At 50.8% G+C, this 17,885-nt stretch overlaps 2 protein-coding genes across 2 annotated transcripts in view; one reads left to right on the top strand and one right to left on the bottom strand.

Annotated features, from left to right (window-relative positions):
* Nucleotides 1-4,284, bottom strand: part of RRP1 (ribosomal RNA processing 1) — a 13,164-nt gene extending 8,880 nt beyond the window's left edge. The window contains exons 1-5 of the mRNA XM_073668813.1: nucleotides 4,096-4,284; nucleotides 2,140-2,222; nucleotides 2,003-2,060; nucleotides 1,843-1,928; nucleotides 75-136 (exon numbers count right to left, since the gene is read on the bottom strand). Coding sequence (XP_073524914.1) covers nucleotides 75-136; nucleotides 1,843-1,928; nucleotides 2,003-2,060; nucleotides 2,140-2,222; nucleotides 4,096-4,213 — 407 coding nt within the window. The 5' untranslated portion in view covers nucleotides 4,214-4,284. The remainder of the gene's footprint in view (nucleotides 1-74; nucleotides 137-1,842; nucleotides 1,929-2,002; nucleotides 2,061-2,139; nucleotides 2,223-4,095) is intronic.
* Nucleotides 4,277-17,885, top strand: part of HSF2BP (heat shock transcription factor 2 binding protein) — a 229,037-nt gene continuing 215,428 nt past the window's right edge. The window contains exon 1 of the mRNA XM_073668814.1: nucleotides 4,277-4,376. The gene's annotated coding sequence lies outside the window, so the exon portion shown is untranslated. The remainder of the gene's footprint in view (nucleotides 4,377-17,885) is intronic.

The raw sequence follows: 17,885 nt of genomic DNA on the forward strand, positions 1-17,885 counted from the left end.
CAGGCGAGCCCCTCAGCCCCCTGCACACACACTGTACACCTATATTGACCAGACTGTGTCCCGGGGGTCCTCACCTCTCCTCCCAGTCTCCTTTCTTTAGCAGCTCCACAGACTGACGCAGAACGAAGCGACTCAGCTGTAGAGAGAAGAATACACATTGTCACAAAACATCCCCCCCGGGAGAGCCGCTCCGCATCCCAACCCCCCCCTTGCCCCCAGGAGAGCCGCTCCGCATCCCAAACCACCCCCACCTTGCCCCCAGGAGAGCCGCTCCGCATCCCAACCCCCCCCAACCCTTGCCCCCAGGAGAGCCGCTCCGCATCCCAACCCCCCCCAACCCTTGCCCCCAGGAGAGCCGCTCCGCATCCCAACCCCCCCCACCCTTCCCCCCGGGAGAGCCGTTCCGCGTCCCAACCCCCCCCCCCACCCTTGCCCCCGGGAGAGCCGTTCCGAATCCCAAACACCCCCACCCTTCCCCCCAGGAGAGCCGCTCCGCGTCCCAACCCCCCCCCACCCTTCCCCCCGGGAGAGCCGCTCCGCATCCCAAACCCCCCCCCACCCTTCCCCCCGGGAGAGCCGCTCCGCATCCCAAACCCCCCCCCCGACCCTTCCTCCCGGGAGAGCCGTTCCGAATCCCAAACCCCCCCACCCTTCTCCCCGGGAGAGCCGCTCCGCATCCCAAACCCCCCACCCCCCACCCTTCTCCCCGGGAGAGCCGCTCCGCATCCCAAACCCCCCCCCACCCTTCTCCCCGGGAGAGCCCTCCGTGTCCCAAATCCCACCCCCCCTTCTCCCCGGGAGAGCTGCTCCGCGTCCCAAATCCCACCCCCCCCCTCTTCTCCCGGGGAGAGCCGCTCCGCGTCCCAAATCCCACCACCCCCCCTTTCTCCCCGGGAGAGCCGCTCTGCATCCCAAATCCCCCCCCCTTCCCGCGGGAGAGCCGCTCCGCGTCCCAAACCCCCCCACCCTTCCCCCCGGGAGAGCCGCCCCCCCCAACCCTTCCCTCTCCCCGGGAGAGCCGCTCCGCATCCCAAATCCCACCCCCCTTCTCCCCGCGAGAGCCGCTCCGCATCCCAAATCCCACCCCCCTTCTCCCCGCGAGAGCCGCTCCGCATCCCAAATCCCCCCCTTCTCGCCGCGAGAGCCGCTCCGCATCCCAAATCCCCCCCTTCTCCCCGCGAGAGCCGCTCCGCATCCCAAATCCCACCCCCCTTCTCCTCGCGAGAGCCGCTCCGCATCCCAAATCCCACCCCCCTTCTCCCCGCGAGAGCCGCTCCGCATCCCAAATCCCACCTTCCCCCCGGGAGAGCCGCTCCGCATCCCAAATCCCACCCCCCTTCTCCCCGCGAGAGCCGCTCCGCATCCCAAATCCCCCCTTCTCCCCGCGAGAGCCGCTCCGCATCCCAAATCCCACCCCCCTTCTCCCCGCGAGAGCCGCTCCGCATCCCAAATCCCACCCCCCTTCTCCCCGCGAGAGCCGCTCCGCATCCCAAATCCCCCCCACCCTTCTCCCCGCGAGAGCCGCTCCGCATCCCAAATCCCACCCCCCTTCCCCCCGGGAGAGCCGCCCCCCTCCAAACCCTTCCCTCTCCCCGGGAGAGCCGCTCCGCATCCCAAATCCCACCCCCCTTCTCCCCGCGAGAGCCGCTCCGCATCCCAAATCCCACCCCCCTTCTCCCCGCGAGAGCCGCTCCGCATCCCAAATCCCACCTTCCCCCCGGGAGAGCCGCTCCGCATCCCAAATCCCCCCCCCCCTCTTCTCCCGGGGAGAGCCGCATAGAGTCCCATATCCCCTCCCTCCACCACAGAGCAGCTCCGCAGTCACATGACTGGATTCCTCACCGTGTAGAACTTGTCCAGCCGCAGGCGGTCGATACCGCTCCACTCGCGGTTCAACGTCTGCCAGAAACTGCGGATGAAAAGATTCTCTGTGGAGAGAAGGAACCGAAATCAGCCGCAGCGAGAAGCAACGTGACCATAGCGGGGGAGGGGCAATACATACGTGACGGCCGGGACTGCAGGGCGTGGACCAGCTGTGACATGGTGACCGCCAGCTCCTCCTGCAGGACGAGAATACACACCAACGTTACTGCCGTCACCCCCGCCCCTGGGATAAGCTGAGCCACCCCCCCACCTTACCTGCAGCAGTGGTTTGTCCTGCATCCACATACAGTAGAACAAACCCTTCCAGATCTTGCAGAACTCATCAGCCGTGAAGCCCCCTGAGCAAAGAGAGCAGGTTAGTGAGAAGTCCCCAATACTCCCCCGCCAGGGACCTAAGTGACACTCTCTCCCTCCCCTTCCACCTCCTCCTCCTCCTCGCTGACTCTCTCTCCTCCTCCTCCTCGCTGACTCTCTCTCCTCCTCCTCCTCGCTGACTCTCTCTCCTCCTCCTCCTCGCTGACTCTCTCTCCTCCTCCTCCTCGCTGACTCTCTCTCCTCCTCCTCCTCGCTGACTCTCTCTCCTCCTCCTCCTCGCTGACTCTCTCTCCTCCTCCTCCTCGCTGACTCTCTCTCCTCCTCCTCCTCGCTGACTCTCTCTCCTCCTCCTCCTCGCTGACTCTCTCTCCTCCTCCTCCTCGCTGACTCTCTCTCCTCCTCCTCCTCGCTGACTCTCTCTCCTCCTCCTCCTCGCTGACTCTCTCTCCTCCTCCTCGCTGACTCTCTCTCCTCCTCCTCGCTGACTCTCTCTCCTCCTCCTCGCTGACTCTCTCTCCTCCTCCTCCTCGCTGACTCTCTCTCCTCCTCCTCCTCGCTGACTCTCTCTCCTCCTCCTCCTCGCTGACTCTCTCTCCTCCTCCTCCTCGCTGACTCTCTCTCCTCCTCCTCCTCGCTGACTCTCTCCTCCTCCTCCTCGCTGACTCTCTCTCCTCCTCCTCCTCGCTGACTCTCTCTCCTCCTCCTCCTCGCTGACTCTCTCTCCTCCTCCTCCTCGCTGACTCTCTCTCCTCCTCCTCCTCGCTGACTCTCTCTCCTCCTCCTCCTCGCTGACTCTCTCTCCTCCTCCTCCTCGCTGACTCTCTCTCCTCCTCCTCCTCGCTGACTCTCTCTCCTCCTCCTCCTCGCTGACTCTCTCTCCTCCTCCTCCTCGCTGACTCTCTCTCCTCCTCCTCCTCGCTGACTCTCTCTCCTCCTCCTCCTCGCTGACTCTCTCTCCTCCTCCTCCTCGCTGACTCTCTCTCCTCCTCCTCCTCGCTGACTCTCTCTCCCCTTCCTCCTCGCTGACTCTCTCTCCCCTTCCTCCTCCTCGCTGACTCTCTCTCCTCTTCCTCCTCGCTGACTCTCTCTCCCCTTCCTCCTCCTCGCTGACTCTCTCTCCTCCTCCTCCTCGCTGACTCTCTCTCCCCTTCCTCCTCCTCGCTGACTCTCTCTCCCCTTCCTCCTCCTCGCTGACTCTCTCTCCCCTTCCTCCTCCTCGCTGACTCTCTCTCCCCTTCCTCCTCCTCGCTGACTCTCTCTCCTCTTCCTCCTCGCTGACTCTCTCTCCCCTTCCTCCTCCTCGCTGACTCTCTCTCCCCTTCCTCCTCCTCGCTGACTCTCTCTCCTCCTCCTCCTCGCTGACTCTCTCTCCCCTTCCTCCTCCTCGCTGACTCTCTCTCCTCCTCCTCCTCGCTGACTCTCTCTCCCCTTCCTCCTCGCTGACTCTCTCTCCTCTTCCTCCTCGCTGACTCTCTCTCCTCTTCCTCCTCGCTGACTCTCTCTCCCCTTCCTCCTCCTCGCTGACTCTCTCTCCTCTTCCTCCTCCTCCTCGCTGACTCTCTCTCCCCTTCCTCCTCCTCGCTGACTCTCTCTCCTCCTCGCTGACTCTCTCTCCCCTTCCTCCTCGCTGACTCTCTCTCCCCTTCCTCCTCGCTGACTCTCTCTCCTCTTCCTCCTCGCTGACTCTCTCTCCCCTTCCTCCTCCTCCTCGCTGACTCTCTCTCCCCTTCCTCCTCCTCCTCGCTGACTCTCTCTCCCCTTCCTCCTCCTCCTCGCTGACTCTCTCTCCCCTTCCTCCTCCTCCTCGCTGACTCTCTCTCCCCTTCCTCCTCCTCCTCCTCCTCCTCCTCCTCGCTGACTCTCTCTCCCCTTCCTCCACACTCCGTAGGTTCTCACCCTCCGGCTCGGAGCTCCGGGAGGACATGAAGCGCCGCAGTTTTCGCAGCGCCCGGTCCCGGCTCTTCTTGTCGTTCGCCGCCAGTCTCTGCGCCAGCTGCACCGCGGGCTCCGCCATGCTGCCTCAGTCACGTTGGACACAAAGTCGCCACCTAATGACGTCAGCAAACTTCAAGGCGCCACGTAATGACGACCAGCCACAGCCAATCACTCAAGCGACGAAGGACACGTGATACATATCACGGCGGAAAGCGGTAACCATAGTGACCGGTCCTCCCGAGGTAGGAGCTAGAGGGGTCCCAATCTCCTGAGCTCGAGGGGCCAGGGCGGTCCGTCCACAGTCACAGCGTCCACAGTCACAGCGTCCACAGTCACAGCGTCCACAGTCACAGGACGGTCCATCCACAGTCACAGCGTCCACAGTCACAGCACGGTCCGTCCACAGTCACAGCGTCCACAATCACAGGACGGTCCGTCCACAGTCACAGGACGATCCGTCCACAGTCATAGCGTCCACAGTCACAGGACGATCCGTCCACAGTCACAGCACGGTCCGTCAACAGTCACAGCGTCCACAGTCACAGGACGGTCCATCCACAGTCACAGCGTCCACAGTCACAGCGTCCACAGTCACAGGACTGTCCGTCCACAGTCACAGCGTCCACAGTCACAGCACGGTCCGTCCACAGTCACAGCGTCCACAGTCACAGCATCCACAGTCACAGCGTCCACAATCACAGGACGGTCCGTCCACAGTCACAGCGTCCACAGTCACAACACGGTCCGTCCACAGTCACAGCGTCCACAATCACAGGACGGTCCGTCCACAGTCACAGCGTCCACAGTCACAGGACGATCCGTCCACAGTCACAGCACGGTCCGTCACAGTCACAGCACGGTCCGTCCACAGTCACAGGACGGTCCGTCCACAGTCACAGCACGGTCCGTCCACAGTCACAGGACGATCCGTCCACAGTCACAGCGTTCACAGTCACAGGACGGTCCGTCCACAGTCACAGCGTCCACAGTCACAGCATCCACAGTCACAGGACGGTCCGTCCACAGTCACAGGACGGTCCGTCCACAGTCACAGGACGGTCCGTCTACGATCACAGAATCCACAGTCACAGGACGGTCCGTCCACAATCACAGGACGGTTCGTCCACAGTCACAGCGTCCACAGTCACAGGACGGTCCGTCCTTAGTCACAGCGTCCACAGTCACAGCGTTCACAGTCACAGGACGGTCTGTCCACAGTCACCGTGCTCTGAGAGTCCATGCTCAAAGGGTCCGCACACGGTGCTCTGAGGGTCCATACTCCGAGGGTCCGTGCACCGTGCTCTAAGGGTCTATGCTCCGAGGGTCCGCGCACCGTGCTCTTAGAGTCCATACTCCGAGGGTCCGCGCACCGTGCTCTAATGGTCCATGCTCTGAGGGTCCATACTCTAAGGGTCCATGCTCCGAGCTCCGAGGGTCCATACTCTGAGGGTCCACGAACTGTGCTCTGAGGGTCCATACTCTAAGGGTCCTTGCTCTGAGGGTCCATGCTCCGAGGGTCTGCGCACCGTGCTCTGGGGGGTCCATGCTCCGAGGGTCCGCGCACCGTGCTCTGAGGGTCCATGCTCTGAAGGTCCGCGCACCGTGCTCTGAGGGTCCATGCTCTGAGGGTCCGCACACCTTGCTCTGAGAGTCCATGCTGCGAGCGTCCTCACACCGTGTTGCTGAGGGTCCATTCTCCGAGGGTCTGCGCACCGCGCTCTGAGGGTCCATACTCCAAAGGTCCGCGCACCGTGCTCTGAGGGTCCTTTCACCGTGCTCTAAGGGTCCATGCTCCGAGGGTCCGCGCACTGTGCTCTGAGGGTCCATGTTCCGAGGGTCCGCGCACCGTGCTCTGAGGGTCCATGCTCCGAGGGTCCGCGCACCGTGCTCTGAGGGTCCATGCTCCGAGGGTCCGCACACCGTGCTCTGAGAGTCCACGCTCCGAGGGTCCGCACACCGTGCTTTGAGGGGCCATACTCCAAGGATCCATGCACCGTGCTCTGAGGGTCCATGCTCTGAGGGTCCGCACACTGTGCTCTAAGGGTCTATGTTCCGAGGGTCCACACACCGTGATCTGTGGGTCTATGCTCTGAGGGTCGGTGTACTGTGCTTACCCCCCCCCCCATGAGAATCACAGCATCGGTGCGGAGGAGATGGAGAACGTAACTTCTCCATTGCCTGTCGCGCCGTACATCGGACTGTGATCACATGTGAGTGCAGTCCCGTGTGTCACACCCGTAGACTTGTATGGCTGCGCACCATCCTATATATGCTGCCAAATTGGTATGAGAGGATAATGGCTGATCTGCACTGCCCCTTAGAATAACACTGGGCCGAGTGTTCTCCGATAAAATATCTGCACTCGGCCGTGTTGTACACCAGTGTGACTGCGGCTGTAGACTCGGAGCTCCGGCAACAAAATGGTTTATTATATAATGGTCCGGAAGGAAAATCGTCTGTGTGGGAAACATAGCAATCTGTTCTGGAAAATAAAGAGCCGCGTTACCGACCCCGCACCCCAGTAATACTAATAATTCTCCCAAAATCACCGATCCCCCAATAATACAGATAATATCCCTCCGAAATCACTGATCCCCCAATAATACGGATAATATCCCTCCGAAATCACTGATCCCCCCAATAATACAGATAATATCCCTCCGAAATCACTGATCCCCCCCAATAATACAGATAATATCCCTCCGAAATCACTGATCCCCCAATAATACAGATAATATCCCTCCGAAATCACTGATCCCCTAATAATACGGATAATATCCCTCCGAAATCACTGATCCCCCAATAATGCGGATAATATCCCTCCAAAATCACTGATCCCCCAATAATACAGATAATATCCCTCCGAAATCACCGATCCCCCAATAATACTGATAATATCCCTCCGAAATCACTGATCCCCCAATAATACGGATAATATGCCTCCGAAATCACAGATCACCCAATAATACAGATAATATCCCCCTGAAATCACCGATCCCCCAATAATACAGATAATATCCCCCTGAAAGCACTGATCCCCCCAATAATACAGATAATATCCCTCCGAAATCACCAATCCCCCAATAATACAGATAATATCCCTCCAAAATCACTGATCCCTCAATAATACAGATAATATCCCTCTGAAATCACTGATCCCCCAATAATACAAATAATATTCCCCCAATATCACTGATCCCCCAATAATACAGATAATATCTCTCCAAAATCACCGATCCCCCAATAATACAGATAATATCCCTCCGAAATCACTTATCCCCCAATGATACAGATAATATCCCTCCGAAATCACTTATCCCCTCAATAATACAGATAATATCCCTCCAAGATCACTGATCCCTCAATAATACTGATAATATCCCTCCGAAATCACTCATCCCCCAATAATACAGACAATATCCTTCCGAAATCACCGATCCCCCAATAATACAGATAACATCCCTCCGAAATCACCGATCCCCCAATAATACAGATAACATCCCTCCGAAATCACCGATCCCCCAATAATACAGATAACATCCCTCCGAAATCACTAATCCCCCCAATAATGCAGATAATATCCCTCCGAAATCACTGATCCCCCCAATAATACAGATAATATCCCTCCGAAATCACTGATCCCCCAATAATACAGATAATATCCCCCTGAAATTACTGATCCTCCAATAATACAGATAATATCCCTCCAAAATCACTGATCCCCCAATAATACAGATAATATCCCTCCGAAATCACAGATCCCCCAATAATACAGATAATATCCCTCCGAAATCACTGATCCCCCCAATAATACAGATAATATCCCTCCGAAATCACTGATCCCCCAATAATACAGATAATATCCCTCCAAAATCACAGATCCCCCAATAATACAGATAATATCCCCCTGAAATCACTGATCCCCCAATAATACAGATAATATCCCTCCGAAATCACTGATCCCCCAATAATACAGATAATATCCCTGCGAAATCACCGATCCCCCAATAATGCAGATAATATCCCTCCGAAATCACAGATCCCCCAATAATACAGATAATATCCTCCGAAATCACCAATCCCCCAATAATACAGATAATATCCCTCCGAAATCACTGATCCCCCAATAATACAGATAATATCCCCCTGAAATCACTGATCCCCCAATAATACAGATAATATCCCCCTGAAATCACTGATCCCCCAATAATACAGATAATATCCCTCCAAAATCACCGATTCCCTAATAATACAGATAAATCCCCCTGAAATCACTGATCCCCCAATAATACAGATAATATCCCTCCGAAATCACCGATCCCCCAATAATACTGATAATATCCCCCTGAAATCACCGATCCCCAATAATACAGATAATGTCCCTCCGAAATCACAGATCCCCCAACAATACTCATAATATCCCCCTGAAATCACAGATCCCCCAATAATACAGATAATATCTCCCCAAAATCACTGATCCCCCAATAATACAGATAATATCCCTCCGAAATCACAGATCCCCCAACAATACAGATAATATCCCCCTGAAATCACCGATTCCCCAATAATGCAGATAATATCCCTCCAAAATCACTGATCCCCCAATAATACAGATAATATCCCTCCAAAATCACTGATCCCCCAATAATTCGGATAATATCCCTCCGAAATCACTGATCCCCCAATAATACGGATAATATCCCTCCGAAATCACCGATCCCCCAATAATACCGATAATATCCCCCTGAAATCACTGATCCCCTAATAATACAGATAATATCCTTCCGAAAGCACCGATTCCCCAATAATACAGATAATATCCTCCGAAATCACCAATCCCCCAATAATACAGATAATATCCCTCCAAAATCACTGATCCCCCAATAATTCGGATAATATCCCTCCGAAATCACTGATCCCCCAATAATACGGATAATATCCCTCCGAAATCACCGATCCCCCAATAATACCGATAATATCCCCCTGAAATCACTGATCCCCTAATAATACAGATAATATCCTTCCGAAAGCACCGATTCCCCAATAATACAGATAATATCCCTCCGAAATCACAGATCCCCCCAATCATACAGATAATATCCCTCCGAAATCACTGATCCCCCAATAATACAGATAATATCCCTCCAAAATCACAGATCACCCAACAATACAGATAATATCCCCCTGAAATCACTGATCCCCCAATAATACAGATAATATCCCTCCAAAATCACTGATCCCCCCAATAATACAGATAATATCTCTCCAAAATCATTGATCCCCTCAATAATACTGATAATATCCCTCCGAAATCACAGATCCCCCAATAATACAGATAATACCTTGAACTGTCCTCCCACCTCTCCTCATGCTCCCTCTTCGACCGCCTGCAATCTGGCTTCCGACCGCATCACTCGACTGAAACTGCCCTGACCAAAGTCACCAACGACCTACTAAATGCCAAATCCAAGCAACACTACTCCATCCTCCTCCTTCTGGACCTGTCATCTGCCTTTGACACAGTGGACCATTCCCTCTTACTCCAGATTCTCTCATCTCTTGGCATCACGGACTTGGCTCTATCTTGGATCTCCTCATACTTAACAGACCGGACATTCAGCGTCTCCCACTCACGCACCACCTCCTCATCTCACCCCCTATCTGTCGGTGTCCCCCAAGGTTCAGTTCTAGGACCTCTGCTCTTCTCCATCTACACCTTTGGCCTGGGACAGCTCATAGAGTTTCACGGCTTTCAGTATCATCTCTATGCTGATGACACACAGATCTACCTCTCTGGACCCGATATCTCCTCCCTACTAACCAGAATCCCACAGTGTCTGTCCGCCATCTCATCCTTCTTCTCTGACAGATTTCTAAAACTCAACATGGATAAAACAGAGTTCATCATCTTTCCACCCTCTCATTCACATCCCCCACCCGATCTATCCATCAACGTCAATGGCTGTTCACTCTCCCCAGTCCCACAAGCTCGCTGCCTTGGAGTAACCCTGGACTCTGATCTCTCCTTCAAACCACATATCCAAGCCCTTTCCACCTCCTGCCATCTCCAACTCAAAAACATCTCCCGGATCCATGCATTCCTCAGCAAAGACTCTGGAAAAACACTAGTGCATGCCCTCATCATATCCCGCCTCGACTACTGCAACCTCCTGCTCCGTGGCCTCCCTTCCAACACTCTTGCGCCTCTCCAATCTATCCTAAACTCTGCTGCTCGACTAATCCACCTGTCCCCCCGCTATTCCCCGGCCTCTCCTCTCTGTCAATCCCTTCACTGGCTCCCCATTGCCCAGAGAATTCAGTTCAAAACCCTAACCATGGCATACAAAGCCATCCACAACCTGTCTCCCCCATACATCTGTGACCTAGTCTCCCGGTACTTACCTGCACGCAACCTCCGATCTTCACAACATCTCCTTCTCTACTCCCCTCTTATCTCCTCCTCCCACAATCGTATACAAGATTTCTCCCGTGCTTCCCCCCTACTCTGGAACTCTCTACCCCAACATATCAGACTCTCGCCGACCGTGGAAACCTTCAAAAGGAACCTGAAGACCCACCTCTTCCGACAAGCCTACAACCTGCAGTAACCACCGCTGCACGACCAGCTCTACCCTCACCTACTGTATCCTCACCCATCCCTTCTAGAATGTGAGCCCTCGCGGGCAGGGTCCTCGCTCCTCCTGTACCAGTCGCTGACTTGTTTTGTTAAGATTATGTAAATGCTTTTGTTATGTATATCCCTATCACATGTAAAGCGCCATGGAATAAATGGCGCTATAATAATAAATAATAATAATATCCCTCCGAAATCACTGATCCCCCAATAATAGAGATAATATCCCCCTGAAATCACAGATCCCCCAATAATACAGATAATATCCCTCCGAAATCACAGATCCCCCAATAATACAGATAATATCCCTCCGAAATCACAGATCCCCCCAATATTACAGATAATATCCATCCGAAATCACTGATCCCCCAATAATACAGATAATATCCCTCCGAAATCACTGATCCCCCCAATAATACAGATAATATCCCTCCGAAATCACAGATCCCCCAATAATACAGATAATATCCCTCCGAAATCACAGATCCCCCAATAATACTGATAATATCCCTCCGAAATCACTGATCCCCCAATAATACAGATAATATCCCCCCAAAATCACTGATCCCCCCTATATTACTGATCCTTTTTTTATTTTAGTTTAACGGCTTTTGACTCAGTCTTTTACCATGGCAACTTGATGGATGAACGCTCTGTAGGAAGATCGATATTGTACAAGCCTAGATAGGTCCACCAGGGTCTTCTCCGACATTATCTTGATTGTGTCAAGCCACCAGGTTGCTTGTTTTCCTCTTCGCCTTGTTCCTTCTATCCTTCTGACCATTATGTCTTTCTCCAGTGATTACTCTCTTCGTATCATATGTCCAAAATAGGTAAGTCGTAGCTTGGTGATCCTTCCTCCAAGTGACATGTCTGGCTTGATATGTTCCAAAATTGATTTGCTCTTTTTCCCATCCATGGTATTGATAATATCCTTCTCCAGCACCACATTATGAAGGCGTTGATTATTCTTCTGTATTGTTTCATTATCGTCCATGTTTTGCATCCGTATGTATTACCACAGAAAACACCACACTATATGCGATCCGTTCCTTTGTCGCCAGTGAAATATTCCTCGATTTGAAGACCTTGTTGTGGAGACGGGTTCTCTCGTGGGCATTATACTACTCAGACAACACAGGATGAGGATAAAACAGTGTGGCAATACTTTATTGAACCACCAAACAGACAATAACATACAAGTATCGTACAGTCCCAGCAAAATACCCAAGATGGTGCAAAATTACAGAGTTTCACCCTTCCGCTGACTCGCCGGCATTAGAGCAGCTGCGACTCCCGGGCTTCCAGGGCAGACTACCCCCACCAGTGGCACCCCGCTTTTGTCGGGCACCCACAGAGAGAAGGTAACGACAAGCTTAGGAAGCTGTCAGTCCATTCCAGGCGAACGGATGGTCCCAACCTGGCTGCTCCGAGCTTATCCATGGGGGCCAGGTGACTGGAGTGTCCCAACCTGGCTACCCAAAACATAGCCATGGGTCCAGGTGACCGGAGGGTCCCAACCTGGCTTCCCCAAACGTTTCAATGGGGCCAGGTAACCGGAGGATCCAAACCTGGCTTCTTCAAATGTATCCTTGGTTCTGTGATATTTAATGAAGCAGATCTGTGTTCTTCCCGCTGGGGCCGTGGTCCCCTAAGCTGACATCCTGTAGAAAGTCAAAAATGTGTCCCTCTTGATGGAGCCCTGTTGTCCTAACTGTTGCTCTGGCAAGTCACTCTGATTGTCCTTGCAGAACGATAGAAATCCCTTTTTATATCCTCATCTGTGGCTCAGGTCATCATCCACAGATCAGGGGGGAGATGGGATCAGTTTAACTCTCAAATTTTGAGCATATAATCGATCTGCATAGTTCGTACTACTCTGTTTTGCGGGTCAACAAGCTACAGGGCCATACAATGGTCAATTAACATCCATTGTTCAATGACCCTGCGTCCCTGTCTTGCAAAGTTAGCAGACAATAAGTTGCAGTAAATATCAACTCAAGTTTCAACATCCAGGCTTATACAAGCAGTAGTCTATGTTTCTTGACCAACCAAAGAACAACACATAAATTCAAACATCAACATCAATATAATAGCGTATGTCTCCTGGCCTACTGAATTTACTTCTGGATAATTAAAATTAAATGCTGTGTCGTCACAATTGTCCAATGACTTCATTGTTGATTTGCCCATAGCTATTCTATTGACTTTCGGTATCGTCACTGCATCTTGGGTGATCATTGATCCGAGTAGGTAAAAGTCCTTTACAACTTCCAGTTCGTCATTAGCTATCTGAAATGTGTCCCGCTCAATATCTTTGTGGCAGTAGTCAATATCTTTGTCTTTTTTGTGTTGAGTAGCAGTCCCATGTTCGAACTTTAAATCTTGACACTCCATAATAAATAAGTCCTTCATTCCATCTACATTTGTTGCTATCAGTGTTGTTGCGTATTTAAGATTATTGATGATTCGTCCAGCAATTTTGATCCTTTCTTCTTTTTTGTAAAGTCCAGCCTTCCTGAAAATAGCTTCTGCATATAAATTGAAGAGAAATGGCGACAGGATGCAGCCTTGTCTGATGCGTCGCTCTACTTTGAACCATGCCGTATCGCCATTTCTGTTCGGACTGTTGCTTCTTGGTTGATGTAAAGGTTCCTAGTGAAGCTGATCTGTAGTTTGGCACAGCCATATCCTTCATGGTATTCCAAAGTTTCTCATGATCAACACAGTTGAAGGCTTTGCTGTAGTCGATGAAGCAAAAATAGATCTCCTTGTTGTATTCTTTGGCCTTTTCCATTATCCATCTAATCTAATGTTAACGATCACATCTCTTGTTCCTCTTTGTCACAGTAAGACTGTAGTTGTCTTTGTTGGATCTTCAGTAGTATTTTGCTGGCATGAGGTATGAGCACAATAGTCCGATAGTTTCCACAGTCCGTAGCATCTCCCTTCTTCGGAATAGGAATAAACGTTGATCTTGTCCAGTCCTTGGGTCACTTACCAGTAGTCCATATCTGTTGACACAGGTGTGTGATGAGATCAATTGCTGCTTCAGAAGACTTTATTAGCTCTATTGGAATATTGTCACATCCAGGTGCTTTGTTGTTTGATAGAAGCTTTCTCACAGCAACGACTTTGTCTTTCAGGATGTTTGGCTGTCTATCATTTCCAGTCTCAGTTTCTTCCCTTATCACTGAGTTGTTCTTGTAGAGGTGCAAGATGTTGTCTCTCCATCTTTCCTTGATCTGTTCCTGTTCATTTAGTTTGTTCCCGTTGGCGTGTTTTAATATGCCCACTGTCAGGATTCCACAGATACGACACCGGGGAGATCACACAATATCTCACTGTTGCCGTCACTCTGTCAGGATTTCATGAGGGATTCGCAAGCACACGATCCCAACTACTCACTACGCAGCTATCGACAAGTGAGCAGAAAGCATATGGCGTCACACCTCCGGATTCCAGTGCATGGAATATGTGTATACGCCCCGTACGTTTCTGCCAGCTTCACGATAGCCCAATTAATATTATTCGCTGCCACCACCGTCCAAGTTTGAACTATATATTACTAGCCGGACGCCTGCGTTTTGGTAGCGTATATAGCTTTGGGGGAGGGAACGATTACAGAGCAAAAGAAACAGGGCTATTAAATTTTATATTTAATCCAAAAGGGAGGCAGTGTTATGAAAAATATACAAAATATTTTACAAAAGGGGACAACACAATACATACGCAGTTACACAAATAAAACAGGATTAAAGAAGAGACTTTCGCAGAGGCGACTTAATATAGCTGGAGGGGAGCTCTCCTATGATCGTTCAGCGAACAGGATCCATTGCATTGAATATATACTCCCTCAATGAATTTGGATCAATCTTCAGTTGGCTCTTTTATGCCGAAGGGGGAGACCGGCCCACACACTCCTGTGATGACATCATGTGGGCTCGGGCTCCACCCTTCATGTTTTTATTAAAATATCTAACTTACGTGATAACTTATCCCTGGTTGGTCGCAAAAGCTTGCAAGTGACGCCATATTTTCCATTATGAATTTACCTTTCCGTAGAGACTACAAATAGCATAGATGCGATCCGTTATCTTGTTACTTTATCGCCACAGCCTCCCGGAGGGGCTTACAGTGACAGGAAAATATCCATATTGTTCCCTAGCTGACCCTGTCACTAAAAATATGGGTTCCATTATTTTCACTTATAACTTGAGCTATTCTAAAATTTCGTATTATGCCGGACGTCCTGGGATTCTCTATTAAATTCCCTTTGACGTTCTGGGAATAGAACTTCCTCAGCTACATGTAAATTGTCGCAAGTCTGTATCTAATTATCCCCTGACTCTGCCAGGGCAAATACCCTCGCATTTTAATTAGGTTGGTAGCACCTCTCTTGTGCCAGCAGTTGTTTAAGCTACTTCTGCTACTTCGCTTTGATCTTTAGGTATGCCTTCCTGGTCTAGCCCCCCAGATGTTCTTTTTCTATGTCTCTTCATATCTTTTGATAATAAAGATGTGTGACGCTAGTAACTACTCACTGACAAGCCACGAGGCAGGGTAATCAAACATTCCGCGGTCAGATACCAAGAGAGCACGACGTAAACTAAAGGAAAGACAAAGGAGTAGTCAGGTCACAGTCCGAGGTCAGAATAGCAGGAAGATAGCGTATCAGAGCAAAAGGGCTAGGCAAATGGATGGTAAGAGCAAGGTCCACGGTCAGGCAGCAATAGATCAACAAACAGCTCAGGAATACAAGGCAACATGCACCACCGAGCAAATGCTAGGACTGGCAGAGATCTGGTACTGACAGCTTAGCTAAGTAGCTGGGTAATTACTTAGAACAGGGAACACCTGAAGGAAGCTTAGCACCTCCCAGTCTCAGACTGAACGACTGAGCTGTCTATGAAAATACCGACAGATCAATGCGCTGTTATGCGCTGTGCAGAGGGGCCCAGCAAGACTAACACCAAACCATCAAAGGTGCAGCCACAGACGCACTTGGACAAGCTGCCCAGCTAGGCAAGCCCTAGAGTGCCGGGAATACTCTTCATGCAGCTTCCAGCAAATAGAAGGGGACTTTGGCACAGCTCTTCCCAGTCCACTGTCGCCAGACGGCTGGCGTCTGGCGATGCGGCTGGTGCCTAGTCAAGAACCAGGTGAGTACCTCTGCAAGAACCCCAGGAAGTGAAACCAGAAGAAAAAATGATAAAACCACTGAAAAGATAGCAAGACTAATGCTAGCAACACTCACCACCAAGCACATAAGGAACTGCAATAAACAGCAAAGGACTGAGCAGGGAGCAGGATTATATAGCCCGCCTAATGGTCAGGTGTTGATTACCTCCCAATCATCCCCAGACAGCCACTCCCTGATAGCTTCAACATCAGACTGAACAACATCCCACCACTGCATAGTACCAGACAAAGCAGCATCCTGTGTCCTCCCACATCCCACAACACCAGAACTTGATGCTCCACAAGAATGGGACAGTTTCCCTACACGCATAGTAACTCCACCTCCAGGGTCAGGACAATGGCGGCGCTTGCGACCGGAGTAGCATAGCACTGGACCTGCTTCATTCCCAGTTGGGAGCACAGAACCATTCATAATACTCAGCATGCCCCTGCACTAGATTGGACGACTGAACTATCACTCACAGCGTCCAAGACACACTGAGCGGAGCAATCGCGACAACATCGATGTCTGCTCGAATGGTTGTCTGTAGTCTTTCTGATGTTGTCTGCGTCCTGCTTGTTACCTTTTGCCATTATTCTTTCTTCGATGATCTTTAGGACTTCTTAGGTAACCATGGCTGCAGGGGTGTCTTCGGCCTCTTGTTCATTGTCTTACTGACTCCAGTAATAATAGGCTTTATATGTTTTTTTTCCTCTGGCTTTCTTTCATGCATGTCCAGTGAAATAAATCGGTTGTGCAGACCATTAATAAAAACTTCAGGTATATGTGCCAAATCGAAGTTAGAAACAGCCTGCTGTCTAGTCTGTTTGTGCAGCTTGATTCTAATCTTTGATGTCAAAAGTTCATGATCATTTCAACAGTCAGCTCCTGGCCTTGTATTTACGGTAATGTTCGCTGAATTCCATCTTTGGTGAACACATATGATCTGATTCTTACAGGCCCCATTCGGTGATGTCCATGTGTAGAGTCTTCGTTTGTGATTTTGAAAGAAGGTGTTTATGATGGAGAGTTGATTTGTCGTACAAAATTCAATAAATCTTCCTCCAGCCTCATATCGTTCACCAAGTCCAAAATTTCCAACAACAGTTCCATGTTTGCCGTTGCCCATGTTGGCATTCGAGTCTCCCCTGATAATGGATAAATCTTGTTTTGGTGTTTTGTCAATTTCCTCTTGAACTATATAGAATAGTTCAACTTCCTCCTCGGCATCTATTGTTGGGGAGTAGACATGTATAACTGTGACATGGGTTGGCACTCCTTGTAGGCATATTGAAATGACTATCACTGACTGCATTGTACTCCAGAACAGTGCCGACCAATCTCTGGATGAGAATAAAAGCGACACCGTTTCTTCTTTGGTAATTGTTGCCCAAATAGTAGAACCAATGTTCGTTTGACTGTAAATGTCCGGAATGAGTCCATCTTAATTCGCTAATTCCGAGTACGTCAAGTCCTGACCCATCCATTTTGACATTGACTATGTCGACTTTGCCCTGGTTATTATTATTATTATTTATTTCTATAGCACCATTGATTCCATGATGCTGTACATAAGATGGGGTTACATACGAAATACAGATATCACTTACAGTAAATGAACTAACAATGATAGACTGGTACAGAGAGAAGAGGACCCTGCCCATGGGGCTTACATTCTACAGGATGGGGTTCATATTTTGTGCATTCCAAGTTCTGAACTTTATGATATCTCTGCAACTTTTGATCTTCCTTTTCGACCAAGCTTCATCAGCACCAAGACTTCCTTGTGGCTTTGATCCTAGAGCTTCATGAGCATTGATCATACTCAGGTCGACCATTGGCTCTACTCCAGTAGCTTGTTGAGTGCCTTCCTACCTAGGGGTGCATCTTCCAGCACCATATACAATTCCATTAGTTGTACTCTCCATCAAGTTT

This window comes from Phyllobates terribilis, unplaced genomic scaffold (assembly GCF_046119375.1).
Source record: "Phyllobates terribilis strain yellow unplaced genomic scaffold, ASM4611937v1 Scaffold_2__4_contigs__length_985480577, whole genome shotgun sequence".
In the NCBI taxonomy this organism is placed as follows: domain Eukaryota; kingdom Metazoa; phylum Chordata; class Amphibia; order Anura; family Dendrobatidae; genus Phyllobates; species Phyllobates terribilis.